This window comes from Hippocampus zosterae, chromosome 10 (assembly GCF_025434085.1).
Source record: "Hippocampus zosterae strain Florida chromosome 10, ASM2543408v3, whole genome shotgun sequence".
Lineage (NCBI taxonomy): Eukaryota > Metazoa > Chordata > Actinopteri > Syngnathiformes > Syngnathidae > Hippocampus > Hippocampus zosterae.
This window is the reverse complement of record NC_067460.1, coordinates 3,250,435-3,274,067: the sequence shown is the minus strand read 5'-3', so window position 1 is coordinate 3,274,067 and position 23,633 is coordinate 3,250,435. Positions and strand designations below refer to the sequence as shown.

The window sequence follows — 23,633 nt, the reverse complement described above, 5'->3', positions numbered from 1 at the left end:
AGTCACCTTGGTATGAATTTTCAGAACTTCAGTACAGTAAAGCCAATAGTCCAATCAGCTCCGTTGTTCTTTACCTGGGTCACTGAAAATGTAAATACATCATTTCAACATTATGCCAACTGTCGTAATATTGGTGGAGAAACCTACCTTTGTGGGAGTTGTCAATTAGGACTTGGAAGGAGTTATTTAAAATCTCTCCTACCGTCAAATCACCTAAGGGGTAAATTCAAAAAGCAGGATCAATAGACTAAACGGCTACCTGATTATTTAAAAGCTGTAATTTTGAACATGAATACATAGTATAAAACATCCTCAGATCTATGTGCAGGAGGCTAGATGAACAGTGCCTGACGGTTAGTAGGGTTTAGTTTCGGGAAGGGACTGCATTGTCAATGTCAACAAGTTTGGCCCAAGCAGCGTCGATTGTTAGCTATTGGGGCATTTGTGCCATATTTTTATCTCGAAAAAAAAAGTGTGTGTGTGTGTGTGCGTGTTAGTTATTATATATATATATATATGTGTGTGTGTGTGTGTTTCACTACCAATATGCCAATCTAATCATTCAAAAGATAACAGTCAGGTAGTGTGCATCGAGCCTGCATGATGGTCCAGTTTGTTGTTAATTCAAATAATCTACTGATCCTGCTTCATGAACTTCATCCTAACAATGGCAAAAAAATATACATACTAGAAAAACGGAAATCCTAAATTTCACCAGTCCTCAGAGAAAACACAAGTCTTCATGGGGAAAATGGTGCAACAGGACTAAAAACTGGCCACTTGTGTTGAGTAAACTTTCTAATGGTATGTTTATGAGTTTCTGCTATCAACTACAGGACTGGATTACCTTTTCGTGGCCCCGAGTGGTTCCACTGCCAGTCATTTATGCCTATTCAAAAATACAGACACATGAGGGGTTACAAAAACACAGGGCAACATTGCCATCATCTGGGGACTTTGGGTGGCACGGTTTTAAAGGTCCTTTTTCCCCCTCCCCAATCAATTTTTTTATAATACTAATATCCTATCATCTGGGTTTGCAATATAATATGGGTTGGAAATGAGCAGCATTCCCCTTTTCCGAGCTATTTTCATTGGTAAGAAGTAGATGAGTTTGTAACAGTCAATTTTTTTGCCATCAGCATTTATAAATATTCACGAACTAAAGAAGCTTTGTTCCGAATGGGTCTCTGTTCTCCTTAATTTGATATGGAAAGCTATGGTTGTTCGACTGGGATTATATGGGTGTCTTGTGGCCATTGAGACACCCAATGTCTTAAATATTTTCAAAAATTTAGCGGGCTGTCGGCAGAATTGCGCCCGCCAACAGTGCACACTGAGGCGGCCCCAAAAGGGCAACAGAAACGTCGCCGTGGAGGATTTTCTTTTTTCACCTGCATGGTGATACCGTGCGAACTTCAGTTTTTAAGATGTACAAATTAAAATCATACGTTCCTAATCCATTGTTCTTTTACTTCTCTGCTCTTTGTTTTCTAAGTTTGGGTCAATGTTTCCAATTGATCCATAAGCATCTTGAACTTGGAATAGAAAAAGGCTTCTCTTGTTCCTGTTTCTTCTTAGATTTGTCGAACACATCTCAGGCCTGGTATATGCATAGATTTTTCAAATCTTCAAAGATGTTTTTTTTTCCTTTGACAGACCCCACACAAAGCATTCAACAGTTTTGTTTGTATTATGTGTGGTCTGCTTCGATAATCTCAACATTTTTATTATTTTTCATTAGACACTGGGCATTATTTTATTGTATTGCATTTGTCGTCTTTTTTGTTATTGTTTTAACTGTCTTTGTTTTAACCCTTTCAGGGACAGCAGTTACTAGAGTGGGCAGCGATTCAAATGTTTTCTCTTATATTAATTAATGAATCTTAATGTCACAGTTGTGCATCACCCACTACAATGGATCCTTATGTGTGTTGCCATCCACTGCCATTATTTTTTTTTCATGCCTGTAGACCAATAAAAACACTTGAGGAAAAAAAATTGTGATGTAGGTTGTCGATATTTGTGCATGAAAGGGTTATTGTCTGATTTTTACTTAGTGTACAGAATTTAGGATGCAACTATGGTTGGGTTGTTGTTAAAGTGCTCTATAAATAATGTGGCGCTACATTGAGACCGTTAGGCCCCCAAAAAATATCGGTTTGGACATGTTTCATTTGCCGCCGCTTTCTTGTTTGTCAGTCAGTTAATGGTTCTTCGATTGTCTTGAGTCCATTCATGTCACTGTCCACAGAGTCAAATGACGCAAGAGTAGTTCCCATTCCCCCCATAGCACACATGAAAATGTCGGGTCATAAATATGGAAGCACCATAAATATCGGCGCTAACTATGCAGCGATATCGGGGAGAAACATGACATATCATTTATGGGTTAGTTAACAACAAATCTGGACCGCTAACAAGACATGCCACAAATACACAAACATTGGCTTGGGCATTGTCACTTCAAGAGCGTCCAGCACCAAGCCTTTGCTGTAGAGATGATCGTGGACTTCAGGAAACATTCTTCTCCTCAGTTGCCCCTCACACTATCCAACTGCCCTGTGTCAACCGTCGAGACCTTCAAGTTCCTGGGAATCACAGTCTCCCAGGACATGAAGTGGGAAGTCAACACCATCTCCATCCTGAAAAGGGCCCGGCAGCGGATGTACTTCCTGAGGCTGCTGAGGAAGCATGGCCTGCCACAGGAGGTGCTACGACAGTTCTACACTGCAGTCATCGAATCAATCCTGTGTTCTTCCATCACGGTTTGGTTTGGGGCCGCCACAAAAAAGGACAAAATCCGACTTCAACGGACAGTTAGGACGGCAGAAAAAATCGTTGGCACCGCCCTACCCACTCTTGAGGACTTGCACACTGCAAGAATCAAGACAAGGGCACGGAACATCCTCCTGGATCCCCCGCACCCTGCCCACCACCTTTTTCAGCCACTCCCCTCAGGCAGACGCTACAGATCCATGCGCACCAAATCCAGTAGACACTTAAACAGCTTCTTCCCTCTAGCCATTAACTCCTTAAACAGTCACTGACAGTCACTCTTCTTGCACCACAAAATGGTACTTCAAAACTAGTGGTTACTCTAAAATGGTTCAATGATTTTGTTGTTTACGATGATACTAGTGCAGCGTGTTATACCGGAGACAAATTCCTTGTGTGTTCTACATACTTGGCCAATAAAGATGATTCTGATTCTGATTCTGATTCTGATTCTGATTGCTGCATGACGTTGCTCGTCAGGATGGCGCGGCTAACACCGAATCATTGTGGCATTCTGTTTTGTGTAATTTTCAAATTTTAGTTTTATTTTACCCCATCAGTCATGTTGGAACGATGCTTGGACATAACGTTTTTATCAATGGCCTGAAAGTGCCACTCCAATTTCTCTCTTTTGTCCGACCGGCAAGCGCTGGTGCACTGACCAGCGCGTCGCACCGGTCTGCCGGTTGCCTCAGTCCCCATCACCACCACACCAACCGGCAGTCGCGACACCCCACCATTGTGCACCCGGCTTCAGGTTGGTGTTTAGGCGGAAGGGTCCTCCATCCCGCGGGTCATGAGTGCCGGGAAAAACGCAAGCGCGCACATCACCTGGTTTCTCTCGGGCCACCCCGCCACTGAGTCCATCGCCAAAAGAAAAGATCCGCACTTCACTGCGTATGGAAATTATTTTCTTACTTCCCTAATCATTTGTATACTTTATTCAGTTCAGAGTAGATGGACCTAAATGGAAACTGCTCGCAAGCTAGTTTTGCCAGATCACGCCCTTGTAAGCGCATGCGCGGTGAGGCATGTGACAGTTTCATAATTTCACAATGGATTCTCGTGATTTGAAAGGTGAAACTTAATGTATTGTGTACTATATATGAAATATAACATGTCAAAGAAACACCATATGAAATTGACATGATATTCATACCAATATTACTAATAATATAATGATTATGAAATGGAGATTCAAGGGGTAGGAAGAGACTAATGTGTACTTCTTCCTACACTTTTTCAAATATGTACAATTCTAAGTGTAATTAATTACTCATGAGTTAGAACTGCACGACTGTCTGTGTTTTATGTTATGTGTTGTGTTTATTTTACTTTATGTTAACTGTTTTGTTAAGCGCTTTGTTACAGCTGCCGCTGTTGTGAAAGCGCTATATAAGTCAGCATGTATTGTATTGTATGAGTTGACGATAGTGTTCCTTCTTTTGTGTTGCTTTTACTTATCCTTTGTATTTTTTTGCCCTAACAAGTGGATTTACAGTATGTTTATTATGTTTTTTTTATTTCATAAATGTTGGATTTTATTTCTTTTTTAATTTCATGTTAGTTTTCTGTTAATTAAAACTAAGGTGAAGATATTTGCTAATACTCACATTAACATTATTGTGATTAAATCCGATACCATAATTGTCAAGTTGCATCTTATTCAACCTAATTTGGAGCCATAATTCTTGCTCGATCACCCTGGTTAATTTGTGGCAGAAGAAACTGCATGTCCGTGGTCTTTTTTTTTGTTCTACAGCTATACCATTACACCCGAGTACTGCAAAAGAATTTAAATCACTATCTTATTTTTTGCATACTTTTGAGGGACAAATCAAACTAAATGCATACTTGTAGTACTGCAACTGCAGCCTTTGTTTTTTGAGGAACACAAAAGAAATCATATTCTTTCTAAAATAAAAATTTTAACATAACATCAGCAATGCCAATAATGATCATTTGCTGGTATTTTCATTTATTAAATTATGGTAATTATGTATCCCATGGCTATGGATGTGGAGAAAGTGCAAATACATGTGATGGGACTGGATTGTATTCAAGATGGTGAGTCAAGTCAGAATGGAATTGGGAAATTTGGAGACAGCCTACCTTTATTGTTACATTGGTTGCTAAAGCTGGGCTGACCATGGGTCTTGAGGTGACTTGTGATGTAGGCAGCACTTAGCATTTTGCCACAAATGTTACAGGTGACTTTGCCTTCATGTCTGATCATGTGAGAACGAAGACGGTCTTTGGTAGCGAAAGCAGATGTACAGGCCTAAAAGACAAAGAAACAAAAAGAGACGCCCCCCTCTAAATATTACTCAAAATATTAAAGACAGAAAGAAGACCCTTGCATCCAATAAACATACACATCATCAGTGATAATTTTACAGTTTACCCCCAGCGAGTCCCAGGGACTCACTGATCAGAAAAGTACAGTATGAGTCCCATTATTCATTTAGGGAGTCCCAAATTTCGAATTCTGAAATGGTCTACTTATTCAATTGCATGTGATAATATCACAAACAACAACAATATACATTGATAATAGGTTTATAAACAAATGCAGCAAAAATTTAAATTATTCAGGCATACAAGATTAACAATGAAGATCAGCAGCTGTGTACTCCAGGTTTATTCAACAAAATAAATGGACCAAAATATGTTGTACTCATATGGCATCATGAATACAGCATACCACAAAATCAAGAGCATTTTTACAGTCTCACACTGCAAAGATTAATTTACTGGTAATCATTAATATAGGTAAGTATTGATGTGGCTTGACATCCTCTTCCCAAGACGATGCATCTGTAATCTACTATTAATTTGATAAAAGAATTTAACGTACGTCATCATGAGTTCTACCAACAGTTAACATTAGCATTACTACACCTTGTGACGAATGTTTTATTCATAAAGTTACCATGCTACAACCAGTAAATTATAGAATAACCAATACTGTTTCATAGTATTTTTCATAACGATTAGCCTACAAATCTAATGACCAAATTGCCTCGTAATTGTGCCTCCCGTCATACGTCGCTCTCGTGTTCTGTGCATACTCCCCCAGGTGAGTTTAGTGACATCCCCTTCGGACGGCTCATACGAAAAATCAGACTGGCATTCTCATTTTTTAAATGTTGTAATTAGTAGACCTTTGTGTGTGTTTTTTTCCGCCGCCATTTCAAACTGTAATCCACGTGATTCCTCAGTTCGCAGACTAAAATAGCAACCCGCATGCGCACATAACGTTATCGGTTCCGCCACGCCAACACTGAAAACAAAACAAAACGAATGTAAATTAAAAGAAACACACTCACACATCACACCACAAACACACATACAGGCACAGTGAAATCACGTTGATCACGCAGGAGAGATTCGATCGTGTACAGTTAACTCGTGTGCAGTGACTTTTATGGGAAACCATTTTTCAGGACCGTCAAAATGACGCCACGGAAACGATACGAGTGAAATCCTCAGGCCTGCTGTCGTTCTTATTTTGTTTTGACTGAGAAATTTCCTTACGTCCCAAAAACGCACATTATTTGGAACTGTGCGTACCGCGGGAAAATTATGTGTCTCGGACGTGGGACTCAGAGGTAACGAGATGGCTGGTCACATATAAACTTACTTCAAATGAAACCTTATGAATACATTAAAAAAAATAGTGTTTTACGCTTTGTAATTAACAACATAATGCATACATCAATGTAAACTCTCTTTTAAAGCAGGGGTGGGAGGAATTAAAATGAACTGATTCAAAATGAATATGAGGTTAGGGATGCATGATAACTAATCGGACCGATAATCATAAAGCCGATATTGGGAGAAAAATTACTTCACTTGACTTGGTCCAGTATCTGTAAATTAGGCCTATATTGAAAGCCACCTCAAATACACTAACGTTAGTTGTGTTACTGCCACTTTTAGAGTCCCAGCCTCTCCTGCTTGAGATAGGCGCAAATACGGTGCCGCTGTGCGCAACTTCAGAAGTAGCAAGGAGCCATTGGTGAACACGGCTTGCCAGAGTGTTTTTGAACTTGGCCTCAAAGGCTGTGACCAAATTTCACAATGTGGCGACTAAAATAAAAGAAATGTACAGTGATACCTCTACTTATGAATGTCTCTTCATACAAAATTTTCAAATTACGAAAAGCCTCAACAGGAAAATATTGCCTCTTGTTACGAAAAAAATGTCAAGATAACAAAGGTAAAAATACAATATACTAATCGCAGATCCAAGTTTCCTGAATACAACATAACTATAGCTCCTCTGCCATTGGCTATTACCTGGCATCTTCCTAGAATCCCATTGGCTAAGAGGGACCTCTACTGCACTGAGGACGATTCGATATACATCTCGATGCACTACCAGCGATGCCATACTTAAACGATACATGGAATTTTCTGGCGACAAGATGCGATACGTTTCACCGTCTTCACGATGTGATACGACGCGATACACATTTAGTTCAAATCAATGCGATCCAGTGCAATTTTTTGTGATATTGTGTGTGCAATTAAACATGACGCAAATACGCAAAGAAAAAACGTTTAAAAAAAGATGCAATTCAGTATGGTATTGCAAAACGTAGACCACTTTATTCCTTATAAACAGTAGAACGTGTAAAACAACTTATTTAAGCCCTTTCACAATTGGGTTTTGTGCAAAGAAAATGTAAACAATTTGGCAACTGACACTCACAGCTGTTGCTGTAGTGTAAACACAAACAGACTACTCACTGAGTGTCTTATATGAAATATTCATCTCCATAGGACAGAAAAAAAATACATTATAAAATATTTTGGCAGTCACAGCGTCAAAGCTGCTGTGTGTATTGTAGCGTACACAGACCACTCTCACCGAGTGTCAAAATGAAATGTCCAAAAGAGTCATCCATATATAGTTTTTCCTTGCGCGGTCACAGTGAGCTGCAAGGGCACCCCCAAAATAAGAGGCGATTTTTTTCTGATCCTGACCTGGTTTGCCAAGAATTTCTCCGGTGTCCAACGAGGAACTGGACGGGGAGGGGGCGGGAAACTTGTCGGTGATCTGGTGCCATCGTTTTAAGTGGTCTGCATATTTGTGGTGCTGCCGTTGTATGGCTTCGTAGTGCGACATTCTTTGCAAATTACGGAACTTTTATCAATCTTTCCATCTTTCTTTTCGAAGCCGTAGTATTTCCAAACATAAGATCTGAATGTTGCGGAAGCATTAAATACAGTAGTTTCCTCGTTGCTGCTTGCGCGAACTTCCATAGTGTTTCGCTAGTTGTGTACTGGACTGAGTGGACCGTATGTGACGCACGGCTACCGTCCGTATTCAACAGAAAACGCAAAACAATGATGGTGCATTCAATGCGCCTAGGAAAGGGCAGATAGGTGACGTTTAACATGAATAAAACGGCGCTTAGATCGGATTTTACCGATACCCACCAATGCATCGTGATGAATCTCGATTTCACCCGTCAATCGCATCGTACCCAGTGAATGAGCCGATGCACTCGCATCGCGCACTTGCGCATCGATGTATCGATTAATATCGATTATTTTCCACGCCCTTAGTCTACATGTGTAGATAGATAAATAATAGAAATGTGTCTATGCAGGGTCCTCGTCATTCACCCCTCGGTGCCTGAGGCGTAAATGTTTATCACCCAGAAAAAGTGTTCACCAGTCACTCACTCTGCTGATGTTTGCCTCGGGCATTTTCTAATGGTTTTTAAATCAAACAGCCTTGGATCAGTTCTTTACAAAACGCCAGGCAAAAACCATTTCTGAGAGAGAACATGAACTAAAGAGGGCAAAAAACGATGAGGACGCAGTTAAAAGTGAAATGACCATTTTTATTCCTTATTTTTTACATTATTCAGAACTCTCGGTTATTGTCCAATAATATAATTGTAACATGTATTTGTTACATATTTTGATGCACTTATGTACCTGAGAAAACATTTATTTCAGAATTTTTGGGGGGCTTGGAACGGATTAAGGCATTTACATGCAAAACACATCTCTTCTTACAAAATTTTCGAGTACAGAAATTTGTTCTAGAACGAATTAATTTTGTAAGTAGACGCACCATTGTATACATTTTCCGTACTGTCAGGCCCTATAATCCGATGCACCTTATATATGATATAAACACTCATTTTAGTCACCATTGGATTGTTGTCATGTCTGGCAGGCGCCGTAGGCAACGGAAACAAAAGCGAGGCAGCCGACCGAGCCTATTAAGTCATTTCTAGGTAAATAATGCTGTGAATGATTTATTCTTTGATGCATGACTATTCAATATACACACAACACTTGTGGAGCTGATAAAAGTTCAGAAAGTAGCAAAACATGCTATTTGCTATGTACAGTATGTTGTCGCTCGCCACATTTTTTATATCATGCTCCAATCCCGCTACAATAGTCGGAGGCCGGTTTAATGTTTTATTCTTTTAAGATGCAACAACAGATGCATTTGTCCTGTATTTTCTGGATTATTAATCAATGTTTTTTTTTCAGTTTGGTCGGGAATGCAATTTATACTTTGGGACGATTTGTGTGTGAAATTATTAACAAACTTGAACAGTCAAACCTCGGTTTTCGAACATCTCGGTTCTCGACCAATTCAGTTTTCGACCAAAATTTTTGAGTTGTTTATGCGTCGGATGACGAACAAATTTTGGTTCTCGAACAAACTGAGCGCACATGAATGCACCATTTGACTCCTCTTGGCTTCCTTACACGAGCTTCCATTGTGAGCAGACGTGTTCAATAAACATTTTTATTTTAAAGAGTGTGGTTTCGGTTTTCAAACAATTCGGTTTTCGAACAGCCTTCTGGAACGGATTATGGACGAAAACCGAGGCTTGACTGTTTATCATTTCACATGTTCTATTCACATTAAGCCGCAAGATGGCACTCTAAGCCTGTGTTGACAAATCAATGAGTCTGACGTAAGCGACGTAGAAGGGAAGCGGCGCATCTTCTACCTCCGGAGTTGGCAGAGTAGTTGAAAACTGACACCTAGGGTGAACATTTCATTGGATTTGCAGTCACACTGATGGTTTGGTAAACTTGTTAGCATGTTCTTTCTGCTATAGTTATCTGAATAACTCAATATTTTACATCAACATACCACGTACGTTCTCAGTTCGTTGTTTGTGCGTCATGTAACGTTAGCATATCCTAGACTTATTCAAGCTGTTGTTCTCTATTTTAACTTCAAATTGCCTTTCAAGATGATATGTTCCTGGTGTTGGATTATATCAAACACATTTTCCCTGAAAATGGGATTTATACTCCAGTTCGATTTGTTTTTTTTCTTTGTTTTGTATTTTATGACTGGTGCAATTTATGCTGCGGAGCGATTTATAATCCGGAAAATACGGCAGTAAAAAAAAAAAAAGTATGCATTTATCGGCTTTGGAGAAGCAGGAAACTATCGATGATTGATAGGAAAAAATTTTATTGTGCAATCCCAAATCGAGAAGTCTTGAAAGTTGATAAGATAATCAAAGCCAAGACAATTCTAACTCAGGTGAATCGGGGTGACTAAAGACTACAACTCAATGTACCGGTAAATGCTGAATTCCTGATACAGCGGCAATTAAATTGTCCAATTGTTCATAATTCATACACACATTTCCATTCACTACAAGGGTCCTCACTTTCTCATGTTATTAAATAAGCAAAGTGTATCCAAAAGCTTGAAGTGTACCATATAGACATAAAACACACACAAGCAGGTACTTATATATATATATATATATATATATATATATATATATATATATATATGGTCACGTTAAATCTGATATAGTCATAAAAGGATCTTAATGATGATGGTGACATCAGTTACCGTTACTTGGCACTTGAAAGGCCTCTCTGAGGAATGGACATGCTTGACATGGCAGCTTAGGTGATCAGGCCTGCAGAGAACGATGGAGACATTGAAGACAATTAAAGGTGGATCAACAGCCTTATCAAACAGCAGGAACTGAAGGTGGCCGCCGAGATACTTTGGTAAAGCATCTTGAGCGAGGAAACTCAGAATTTCCTTTCATTTGCATAACTAATGTGTGTTACTGTGCTTGGTCAGCGTGTAATTTTATCCAAGTCAAAATATTTGGGAGTGCCTCAAAATCGAGAATTCTGTTTCTTTAAAGAAAAATACAATTGCAATTAAAAATATAGAATTTCAGTTAAAACATAGTTATATTTTGATTATTATTATTATTTTAAATTGTGACTGCAAAACATCTCCCCCAGAATGTTTTAATTAAAACAAAAATCTCTGTGAAAATGCTTCATGTCACATCAGGGACCCAATATTGCTTACCGTTTTGGCTATTTCCACAGTCCGTTTAATTTTCAACGCTCTTGCTTCACAAAATCTGTCAGCATATGAATGGGCATTATTCTAGTAACAAAAAAACTAAAATAAACTACTACGCCTACTGTAGAAGATATATGTAGGATACAGACCAGGGTTCCTAATAAAAACTAATGCTGTGGTCAGACCCAACGTAAACCTTTCACCTACAGCGGGGTGGCGCGACTCTTGACTCCATGACACAGTGAGTCAATGCAGTTTGCATAGATAGGTACGAATCTGTGCCGGAGGACACAGTGGGTACGTTTAAGGCAACATGAGTTGGGGCAACCATATTCACGTTGGTAATTTATTTTTTGTTAAAACTGGGAGATTCTTTGTGGGCTGTGGGGATCGTACAACACAGCCAGCTTCCGATACAGAGGACAGAGTGACAAAGAAACAAGATAGCTGGAGTACCGTATTTTCACGAATATAAGGCGCCATTAAAAGTCTCAAATTTTCTCCAAAATGGACAGGACGCCTTATAATGCGGAGCGTCTTTAGTATGAGCCGAGTTCCAAAACCTGGCTGAGAGCCGACACAATGTTTATATAAAGAAAAGGCGGAAGTGAGTCAGGCATGAGGCAAAGAGGTCGGCCAATCAGTGAAGCCGACGGTGTGTGTGTGTGTGTGTATATATATATATATATATAGATATATATATATATATATATATATATATATATATATATATATATATATATATACAGGAAAGAAGGCGAGGTGGTCCGAGTTGGAAGACCAACTGGAGCGGCGGATTCTTGATCAAAGAGCAGCCGGCAGAAGCGTCTCCACGGTCACCATTCAACTATGGGCGAAAACGTTAGCCGTAGAATTGAAAATTGAACATCCGTCTTGGTGCTTTCGCTTTATGAAACAGCACCATCTTATTGTGAGAGTGAAGACGACCGTGGCTCAGCAACTTCCAGCGGACTACAAAGAAAAGCTGGCCGTTTTCCGCACCTACTGCAGTAAGATTGACGACAAACGCATCCAGGCTAACCACATAACCAACATGGACGAGGTCCCGCTGACTTTCGACATCACGGTGAACCACACTGTGGAGAAGAAGGGGACCAGCACGGTTGCGATACGCACAACGGGGCACGAGAAGTCTGCGTTTACCGTCGTTCTTGGTTGTCATGCTAACGGACAGAAACTGCCACCCAGGGTGATTTTTAAGCGAAAGACGCTGCCGAAAGAAAAGTTTTCAGCCGGCGTCATCGTGAAAGCAAACCAAAAGGGCTGGATGGACGAGGAGAAGATGAGAGAGTGGCTAAGTGACGTGTATGTTAAGAGACCGGATGGCTTTTTCCATGCCTCGCCGTCACTCTTGATTTGCGACTCCATGCGTGCCCATCTCACAGCAGCGGTGAAAAACCAAGTCAAGCAAATGAACTGCGAGCTTGCCGTCATTCCCGGAGGCTTGACTAAAGAACTCCAACCGCTGGACATCGGCATCAACCGGGCGTTCAAAGTGAAGTTGCAAGCGGCATGGGAAAAATGGATGATCGATGGCAAACACAGCTTTACGAAGAGTGGGAGGCAGCGCCGGGCTAGTTACGCCACAATCTGCGAATGGATTGTGGCTCCTTGGACGAACGCGTCTGCTAGTACTGTTGTTCAAGCTTTTGGCAAAGCCGGCATCATTTCTGTGGAGCCACTTTACAACGAGAGTGACTCTGAAAACGAGAGGGAACCCGGCGGTTTGGATGGATTGCCGGTACTCGCACAATTGTTCAATTCAGATACAGAAGATGAGGACTTTAGGGCTGTTCACACGGCACACATTCGCTCCGGCGATGCACCGATATATATATATATGCGATATATTTTGCACCGCAGCAAATTGTGTGGAGCGTTCACACGTTACAAAGCCGCTGAGCGTGACAGCATCGGCACAGCGTTGGCGCAGCCCCACTTGCGTTCACACGGCAGTTTCTGCAGCGGAGCAAAACGACAAAACAAACGAGCTGTCGTGTTGGTTCTTTTTAAAACGTACTGTATATAGACAACTCAAGCGACTACTGGACCGACACGTCCTTCTCCTTCTCGGTCTCCGTGCCTTCTGCTCGAGAGTGACCGCCCAAGAAAACGTAAATCAACGATGACTTCAATGACACTCAGAAAAGCAAACACTAATGCGCCAAACAGAAAATCAAGAGAGGAAATCACAAAATAAAATTATATGGGGTGCGGGGGGTTGTGAACAAACAACAAAGGAACAAACAACTCCAAGACAGTCCAGTCTCCTACAAAAGGAAAGATGTTACCAGCCAAGTCTTGTGTCGTTATTAAACAAACACATTACGGAAGTCCGACAGAGCGCGAAAGCAACGCATTCTCGCCATACGTACTCTTCACAAGCATTTGCTTTGGAGCAAATTTAACCCAGTTGCGTTCACACGTGCAAATTTACAACGGCGCTGCTTCGCAAACGAGCATTTGCTCCGGCGCAAATTTTTTAACCATCTCCCTGAGGTGGATCAAATTTGGTCCGGTGTAAGCCTTTTTCCGGGGCTACGCCGGAGCTAATTTGAACGCGTGTGAACGCTCTACTGGGGCAGCCCCGGCGTAGCACCGGACCAAATCTTGCCGTGTGAACAGCCCTTCAGATGGCTTTCTGAGTGATGATTGAGCAAAAAACGTGAGTACCTTGTAAATAAAATACACCCGAACTCAGTTCGGCTTTTGTTGCCTGTGTGTAAAATACAGAAATGGCACCCATTAATGAGACTGAGCCCAACCATACGGTGCGCCGAATGGTCGTGAAAATACAGTATTCAGTAAGCTTATTTTCTTCTACACCTCTGTTGAACTGAGAACCAAGACAGCAGTAGTATTTAGCAATAGCGAACGTTTTAGCACAATTGAGATCAGGGGTGCCCAATATGTCAATGGCGATTGACTGGTAGCTCGCGGACTGGTCCCAAATTGATCCAGAGGGGTGTAGAGGGGAAAGAAAAAAGAACAACCCAAAATATTTGAGTGTCTGTGTGCGCGTTATTAATATGATGTATTTTGTGCCAGTGCACACTGCACCCATAGCATCATATCAGTCGCACAAAAAGTATTTAAAAAACAAACAAAAAAGAGCAGGTGACCTTTAACCTGCGGTGGCGTGAGACCTGCATCACTGCAAGTTGTTAGCGGTCAGCAATTTGGAATTGGAGCTTGCAATATTGCTCATCAGGGCATGCGTGACGGGTCGGTCGCAGGAGGTTGGTTCATCAAAAAGTAGATCTTTGGCCAGAAAAGGTTGGGCACCCCCGATTTAGATCAATCATTTCAAAACTATTTTGACATTGTTTTCATACAATAACCTCATTGGATAAGTATGAACAACCTCAAACTAATACTTTGTTGCAAGCGCACCTTTGGCTTTTGTAACACATCCTGTATCAGTGGAGCATATCCAGATATGGCAAACACTGACGGACGCCTGCTTTGCTGATGACAGACAAAAACACATCCCGCCTGTTACGTGTTTGTTCGCGGGGCTGAATACAAGCAGTCTTGCTTCCACTGACTATATTTCCACTTCCTGTACAGTCGGTATCTATCTGCACCAAAGAGCTGGAACGCAACAATGAGTCAAGAAGAAGGGGAAAAAGACCAGTACCGTATTTTCACGACTATTCGACGCATCGTACTAATGGCCGCAGTCTCAGTAATGCGTGACATTTCTGTATTTTACACATACACAGGACGCATCGTACGAATGGGCGCAGTTTTACAGTGGTAAAACATACGCCAGCTTAAACATACGGCATGCATGCGCGCACTCTAACACGTTAGCTTGAAGCATACGGTAGCATGCCAAGACATACAGATAAGATAAAAACACGTTTTTAAAAAGGCAACGAAAGCAGAACTGAGTTCGGGTGTATTTTATTTAGCCACCGTACAATGTTCTCACGTTTTCGATCAATCATCACCCAGAAATCCATCAAAGTCCTCATCCTCTGTATCAGAAGCAGAGGACTGCACATCTCAGTTGTCATTGAATGCATCACATGCTAGTGTGAGTTGCTACGCATTGTCGAGCGGAAAGAAGGAGTAGCAACAGCAAAGTCAACATTTCTCTCGTGTGAAGCTTTCCCACATTTGAAAGTAAAGAACAGAGCGAAACATGGTGGCAGCGCGTGTGTGTGTAGAAAGAATTGAACAATTGTGCAAGTACCGTAATCCATCAAAAACGCCGCGATCCCTCTCGTTGTTGCGTATTGTGGCGTAACTCGCCAAGCGCTGCCTCTCACTCTTTGTAAAGTTGTGTTTGCCACCGATCATCCATTGTTCCCATGCCGTTTGCAACTTTACTTTGAACGCCCGGTTGATGCCAATGTCCAGCGGTTGGAGTTCTTTAGTCAAGCCTCCGGGAATAACGGCAAGCTCAGAGTTCATTTGCTTGACTTGTTTTTTCACCGCTGCTGTGAGATGGGCATGCATGCCAAAAGCATAACCGGTGGCTTTAAGTTTGAACTGAGCTTCGTAGGCGTGTCTTTTTGTCGAATTTATTTTCAGGGGTTCTTAGAAACCAAAACCGGAGTTGTTTTGCAACAATGCACATTGCCACACTCTATACAAGTGTTGGTACTGGCTTGAGGCGTCCACTTACACGCCCACCCTTCACCATTGGCGGACTAGCTTGTCTGTCCTCTCTCTCCCTCCCTCTCTCTCTCTCCCTCTCTCTCTCTCCCTCTCCATATATGTATATATACACGCCCACCCTTCCCTGATTGGCCGACTTCTTTCATGCCTGGCCACCGTCACTTCCGCCATTTCTCTATATAAACAGCGTGTCGGCTGTCAGTCAGATTTTGGAACTCGGCGCATATAAAGGACGCTCCGCGCCATAAGGCGTCCTGTCCATTTTGGAGAAAATTTAAGACTTTTAATGGCGCCTTATAGTCGTGAAAATACGGTATTTATACAAAAGGAGTAGGAGGGCAAGCAACTTGGATTGGATTCTACCCTTGGTCACAATGCAGAGCGGGATTTTGGTTAAGGTAAGCCATTTTGAACTTTAAGTGAAAACCTTTGTGTGTTTTGGCAGTTAAACAGCAGCAGGCACCACCAGCATGCTCTGGCTATACTTCACAGTTCCATCGACTGGCAAGTAAGTGCATATGTGAAGCGTATGAATATGAAGCTCTTTGGGCAACCGGATGTAGATTGAAATACCTGTATAGTGGACTCCGTTTTAATCAAATTTAACTATACAGTAATGTATTTTTTTTGTTTTTTTGAGGTGAGACTGACAGGTATGTCAGTCCGTCTGACAGACAGACCCGTGAAATTTACTGACAGAAGTGCAGTTAATATATGACAGATGGATCAATTACACTTTGTTTCAGCTTGAATTGATGATGGACTGACGATGACGGACGGGTGGCCAAGCTGTAAGTACATTTTATGGGGTTTCTTTGAGGTATAAATTGGCAATGAGGCCATTAATAATTTTACAATTTTCCCCCCAAAATTACATTTTGCAAATTTTTGGAATGTGCTTCTGTGCACCGTTACCATACTGATCTGTGATTATTTTAGCCACGATAGTCATGATTAAAAATTTAGTTTCATCTCCATTTGCAAACACCCTATTTTTATTTGTCTGTGCATTATATGAAAGCAGAATGATTGGGCTATAGTAGTCTTCAGTGTACTGTATTCTTTACTGGCATTTGATATACTTTTATTTAATATGCTCAAATGTGTTTGGATGTCTTTTTGATTCAAAAATGAGCATCTACATACCTGGAGAATCCTTTCCCACAAACGGAACAAATATAAGGCTTGTGAACCCCGCCGTCATGGGAGCGCGCATGATACGTCATTCGATCCTTCCTTTTGAACCTCTGGTGACAGATGGGACACTCAAACGGCTTCTCATCAGAGTGCGACAACTTGTGGCGGTTCAGGTGATATACATCTCTGAAAGCCTTGCCGCACATTTCACAGCCGTGATTCTTTTTCACAGGTTTTGGGGGTTTCTTGGGGATGTTCTGCTGCTGTTGGTGTTGCATCGGGGTCATAATACTCGTGCCCGTTGATGTGGTGGCTGTTGTCAAAATACCAGCTACAGTAGTAATGTATGACGGGTTTCCACCGTTATCACGAGGTACAGTGGATATGATTGGCACCATGGTGGGAGCTGGTTGTGTCTTCTTAGGCCGCGAAACCATCTTAATGCCGGTGTGACATGACTCGTGCCGCCGCAGGTGGTAGCTGTCCCGGAAAGCCTTGCTGCAATAGCCGCAGATGAATGGTGTCTTGGATTTAGGCTCTTTTTTGACCACAGCAAGTGGAGGTCCTCCAGCACCTCCTCCACCAGTCCCGCTGGCCACATTGTCTTTCAGCAGTTCTGCAGCACTGACAGGTGGTTTCTGGTCCAACACTATGGGTAGCACCGGTTTCTGATCAGGCGGCTCCGTTCCAGAAGTCAGCAAAGGCAAGAGGCTGTTCCCGGCTAATTGGTGCTGGTGGTGGAGCGCCTCATTGGCCTGCTACAATGAGAAAAACAGAGGAATAGATTGATTTTTGAGTCAAATGGAATAGAAAACCAAGGATGTCTGCATTCAACTAACTGAAGTACCAGAATATGATATGCAAAAAAAAGTTTTTTTAAATTCGCTGCTGAGCTTGCCGCTCAGTTTGACAGTGGGAAAACATGAAAACCATACCACAGTGAGCACATTAGTTAGAAATGTTTCATTCAAGAGGAGACCAAAGTAGGAAGAAAACAGACCGCTGTCGCCAAGTGGAATCTGGTGTATAATATTGCAGTGTGTCAAGTGGAAAAGGGCAAGATGAGATACGTCAGGCAGAATAGAAGCATGTTAAGGAAAAAAGGCAACATGTGCAGGTGTTTGGGCATTGGGAGATGTCAAAGCACCCAAAAAATTGAAACTCTGGGGCCTTAAGAACGGTAGTTACCATATCTGAGGGTCGTAGTCTTTGGGTTCTCCGGTTAGGTGGGAAAATCAAAAGTAAAAGCAACTGAAATAAATAAATAATAGGGCTGTCCGTTTAACGCGTTATTATCTGCATTAATTTAAATGAATTTTATCGGGATTAAGTTTTTTTTAATCCCGATAAAATTAATGCGAGATTAATGCGGCACACGTCACAGCGGATGTGACGTTGCTCTATAAATAAACCAGAAACAAAACAACAAGCGCACTTGTTATTAAATACAAATAATTTAAATGCAAATAAATGCAAATTAAATATTTGCATTTGGCACATAGAAAACTGATTCATGATTCCATGTTGATGAGAGCATTAAAATGGGGTAAAATAGGACAAAAAAATATAAAAGGAAATTCAGAAACGATAAAAAATTAATTTTCGGTTCATTTGAGTTGATTATGACAGTTGTGTTTTTAATTAGATTAAATATTTTAATCGTTTGACAGCTCTAATAAATAATAAATATAAAATGCAAAAAAGTACAAGAATGGCAGATGGCAGGCCAGAGGACAGTGTTATTTTTTTTCCACCGGCAAAAAAAAGAGCAAGGCATATTTGTGGGTACATTGGGAACAGAACAAGACTGCAAATGGACAATGTGGATCCACAGAATGTGAACAAGAGAAAAACAGCACAATGTTCAGAAAAAACTGGGATTTCTCAAGTCAAATCAGTGATTGCAAACCAATATTGTACAGCCAATGCAAGGGAAGGTCATTTTTAAACAATTTCGCAATCTGAAATGCAAACATTTCTTTATACAGTCATACTTCAGTTTTCAACCATAATCTGTTCCAGAAGGACAGATTATGTCGAATGAAATGTCGACAAGTGATTTGTTCGAAATCCAAAACTATTTTATTAGCCCATGATTAGGGGGAAATACACCATGCAGAAATAACATAAAACGTCAGATTTGCATAAATCACAACAAACACATCTGCTCACAATGAACGCTACACGAGGAAGCGTCACTTCCTCGTGTAAGGAAGCTAAGAGGAGCCGAGTGGTGTATTTGGATTATTGGATATATATATACACATATATTGGATATATAGATATATTGAAAAACCGATGTGGTCGAGAACAGACACGTTCAAAAACCGAGGTTTGACTGTACTGCATGTGATAATCCTAATAAATACTTAGTAAAACTTGATCAAACATTTTCATCCCATTTTAACTCTACCCCCCATACTTATCAATTCCAAAACGTCCCTAATTAAAACCCCTGATGGATTGACAAAAATAAAAATTGGACATGGTGCGGGGATACATTTCAGTGTATGGTCACAAACAAACAAACAAAAAAAACTTCCTACACTAAGGACCACAAAGACAAAACAAACAGAGACAATACACAGGGCACTTGGCGGGTTAGTCAGCACAACAGCGGCTCTGGCGCTTCTGCGGACTATCCTCAGGCGCTTGCGGTGATACAGCAACAGCGGCTTTTGAAACAATCTATGTACAGAGGACATCTCAAGTCTGCAGCTGCTGGCAGGCATTGTCCAATTGGTCATGGCAGATTCCCAGTGGGATAGATAGAACAGACGGCGGGAGCTTATATGAATATTTTGGCAAGAGAAAGAAGAAATTCACATTGCAAGTAGCTGGTTTACAACTGGTCAGCTCAGAAACGCAGCGTTTGAGAAAGATTAGTTTTTTGTTTTTTTTTAATTACCATAGGGCAAGGTTAAAGACCTGACCCTTGGCTTTTCAGGTTCAGCCAAGCATCGCAACACGGTCGGCCAAGCAGGGGAGATGTAGTTTTGGCGGGGGGAGCAGGACCCAATGTTCTTCGTTTTACCCCACTGTGTTCTTTTATGTACAACACAAATGTGAACCCTTATGCGCTCACAGCCCGAGTGGGGTGGGGAACGTTCAGCTGCCACCCGTACCCCTACTTCGGACAAGGAGCCGTGCTAAGTGTTTTAGCCTGGCGGAGAGACTCTGGGGCTGTCACACATTGCCAAATCTCTTTTATATTTGCCACACTGCAGTACTTTGTCAAGAATCATGACCGCAATTAGCATTTTCTGAGCATATTTATTCAAGACGGAAAAAGTCCTACTGTCCAACAACACTACTCTGATGGTTTTGATGCAAATTTGTTGTGAAGGGTGAAATCCCTCTTTCAAGATAAATGATAGGGAGGGGGCACGGGGAGAGAATGGAATGGAAAGAAACAAAATCACCACTGTCCAATGATTTTCCATCTGAAAAAAAGTATTTATTTGCCCCAAAAATTAAAAAAAAAAAACGGATGAATGCTGACCATTGGATAGTGGCAATATGCAAAACCAACTTGCGCGCACACACACACACACACACACACACACACGCGCGTGCACACACACACACACACACACACACAAAACCAACCATTACTCTTTCTCCATTGTCTCTCCCAAACTGCCTCATCAGCATCGTTCTTAAATTGAGTCTATCCACACAATTTCTTCATGTTTGTCTTATTTCAGCCAGTAAGTCAAAAACCTCAAACATAAATGTTGAAAAAACAAAGCTACAGGCGTCATGAGCCTACAGGGTATCTAACAATTAAAAACACCATAAAATTGTCATGCTCTTTAAGTGTGTACAGGGTGACCCCCAAAAAAACGGGCCCCAACTCTAACTTGGCCCCGTTTCTTCGTGTTTTGTCCGAATGAAATGAAACTTTGGCCATAACTAGTTTATTATATTCAAAACATCACATCAAAACACAGGGGTCTTTGGCTTTTTCTCCGTTCTACAGCATATGTTCGAGATGGCCTCCATTTAGCTCCGTGCATTTCTTGAGGCGCAGCACGAAGTTGTCCATGACGTTCTTACAGACTGAATTGGTAATGGCTCTCATCTCCTCCCTGATGGCTTTCTTGAGTTCCATGATGGTTCTGGGTTTCCCTGCGTAGACCCTGTCCTTAAGATAGCCCCAAAGAAAAAAATCTGGGGGGCTTAGGTCCGGGCAATGGGGTGTCCACTCAAAATCAGTCTTGAGACTGATCACTCAGCCTCCGAAGTTCTCTTTCAGCCAATCTCGGGACAGGTTTGAGGTGTGAGAACTTGTTCCGTCTTGCTGGAACCAGAAATCTCGGCCAGTGGAATCATTGGACCAATCTTCATCGAAGAATCTGGCGCAGCAGTGACAGTCACCAAGGAGCGGTATGTGGAGGTCCTCAAAACCTTCAAGAATGAGGTCCAGACCAACTACCCGTCGCTCATGAGCAAGTTCTGGTTGCCAAAGCGCTGTCTAATATAAATGAGTACCAATTTGCTTTGGTGGCATCATGGTGCCAAAGAACTATATTGAACTCAGGGGGAGCTTCATAAATGCTTTGCCATGATGTTGTGGCATCTATAGACAAATATAAACATTTTAGTGGAGGCTTGCAGATTTTGGCTTTTCACTCCGTGGCTGCAGGGACACTGTGGCTCAACTTCTCCTCCATGATGTGTTATTCACCTGACTGTAAAAAACTTGAGACTGCTTCAACAGCAATGTTGACAGTTTCAAACAATGATGGGCATATCAGTAAACTGTTCATTCGCTGGCAGCGGACCAGTGAGTCCGTCGTCAGTCCATCATTACTTTAAAAAAAAAGCTTCTTTCATTACTACATTACATTTTGCCACCTCTATTTTTAAACAATAAATAAAAACTGTCTCCAAGACACAATATTTATTCTTATTGAAAAGGCCTGGACCACTTTAAACACAAAATAGATGTTAATTCTTACACCAACTGCTCCTCCTGTGTCTCTTCCCGAAATTTGCACCTTGCTTCCGTCGGCACTTATTCCATCGCCGTTTCAAAGTTACCATCAGTTCTCAGTCCACCAGTGAAAACGTGAGTCTTTCACTGCCAGACCCATAGACTTTCCGGCGGCACTGATGGATGGGTGACAATAAGTGTAAATGCCCACCTCTGGTTGCAACAAAATTTTCATGTACAATGAACACATTTTCCTACTCAACTGAAAATGTCTTTACGTGTGCTTAAGTGAAAACCAAACATGGCTCATGCAACGTTTGCAAACTCGTTGTTACCCGACCCATGAATATATGCGCATTCTTAAATGTTTTCGTTGTACATGACAAATTGTGGAGTTGAAAAATAATGAAGGTATCAAATGCATTTTCACTACTTAAAATGCACTGCAAATTAATATAACGTTCATTTAAATATGTACTTTCTTGTCAAAATGTACCAGTACGAGAGCACCTGGAACCAACGTATCCACAATTGTGAATACCTTCTGACACGTTAATGTGACGGCCTTCATGTAAATATTGTTTAATTAGGAGTCACCAGTCTGTGTGTTCCAAAAGTAAGTATTTTCCACATAGTCCGTACATTAGTCCTGACTCAGTTTGACTGAGCACCAAACCACGTTGTGATTGAAAACCCTGCATTTACAAGTCATTATCGCGATATGTACTGCACAACTCTTTAGGCAATTTGTGGTATCTGACTATGTCCAGGTGAGGTGACAAAACAAAAGTGAGCAATCGAGGATAACACCTTCCAGCAACTAATGCAGATATAAATAAAGGAATTCTTTCCAAAATAAGACACTAAATGACCAACCTTGAATTGTCCTCGTTTCGAAAGCTGACACACTAGCCACCAGTTTAGAATTGCATTGGTCACAGAAAGTATTTTTTGTTGTAGTTTTAAGAGGACACAATTACGTCAGAGACCAAAGCATAATTGGCCATGACCATACACAATGAAATATTTAAAATTAAATAATATACAGTATATTGTGAATAAAAAATAAATGCATATTTCAACTTCAAATTCAGAAGTTCCCTGCATGCCGTATTTTAACTTGTGATAAAAGTGGCCAGAGTCTTAACACGAATAATACGTTTAAACTTGGAACAAGTCTATTGATAACTTGAGGCCCGATGAACTTTCAAATGAACATCGATATCTACTTAAAAACCAAAAACTCCGTTTGAGGTAATGGCATTCAAAAGTGACATTTTTATCACTTGTTAAGGCGATGCTCCTGCCGTTTGTGGTAACATCCGAAAGTTTGCAAAGGTTGCGTATGAGGTTTTGGCAATGGGTCCGCGTGCTACTTATCTTAGCCTCGAGTTTACATTGTTATCGGCTAATGTGGTTTGTGGTAAACCCACTTTCTACCATGCTTCCTATATGGGCGGACGCTAATCAACGAGACCAAATCATCCACTGAAATCCGTTAAGTCAACTGTGAAGGAAATAGCTGCAGTGCTGAGGAGAAATGAACCAGAATGGGCTAAACCATTAGCCGACACGCTTAGCATGGCTATATGGAAAAGCAATTGGCTCGGGCTACAGAGTTAGCGCGCGCGCAACAGTAGCTAAGTGAAGATTTCATGTAAGATAACTGTTTCAAAAAACAAATTCTGCTAGTCAGTTGTCATTAAACCCACTTAAACGAGGTGGTCTTTCGGTCATCTGTTCATTGGGTAAATGTGACTCTTCTTCGATACAGTAGTTTGCTGTTGG

At 41.2% G+C, this 23,633-nt stretch overlaps 2 protein-coding genes across 5 annotated transcripts in view; both read right to left on the bottom strand.

The window, feature by feature from the left end:
• LOC127609250 (uncharacterized) overlaps positions 1-23,633 on the bottom strand; it is a 215,409-nt gene that overhangs the window by 63,659 nt on the left and 128,117 nt on the right. The gene's annotated exons all lie outside the window — the stretch shown is intronic.
• LOC127609182 (vascular endothelial zinc finger 1-like) overlaps positions 1-23,633 on the bottom strand; it is a 29,686-nt gene that overhangs the window by 5,762 nt on the left and 291 nt on the right. The window contains exons 2-6 of one of the 4 annotated variants that reach the window (XM_052078966.1): positions 16,916-17,664; positions 10,643-10,712; positions 4,891-5,059; positions 848-889; positions 148-213 (exon numbers count right to left, since the gene is read on the bottom strand). In XM_052078966.1, the coding sequence (XP_051934926.1) occupies positions 148-213; positions 848-889; positions 4,891-5,059; positions 10,643-10,712; positions 16,916-17,664 (1,096 nt within the window). The remainder of the gene's footprint in view (positions 1-147; positions 214-847; positions 890-4,890; positions 5,060-10,642; positions 10,713-16,915; positions 17,665-23,633) is intronic. The other 3 variants (XM_052078968.1, XM_052078967.1, XM_052078969.1) reach the window with 3 other exon arrangements.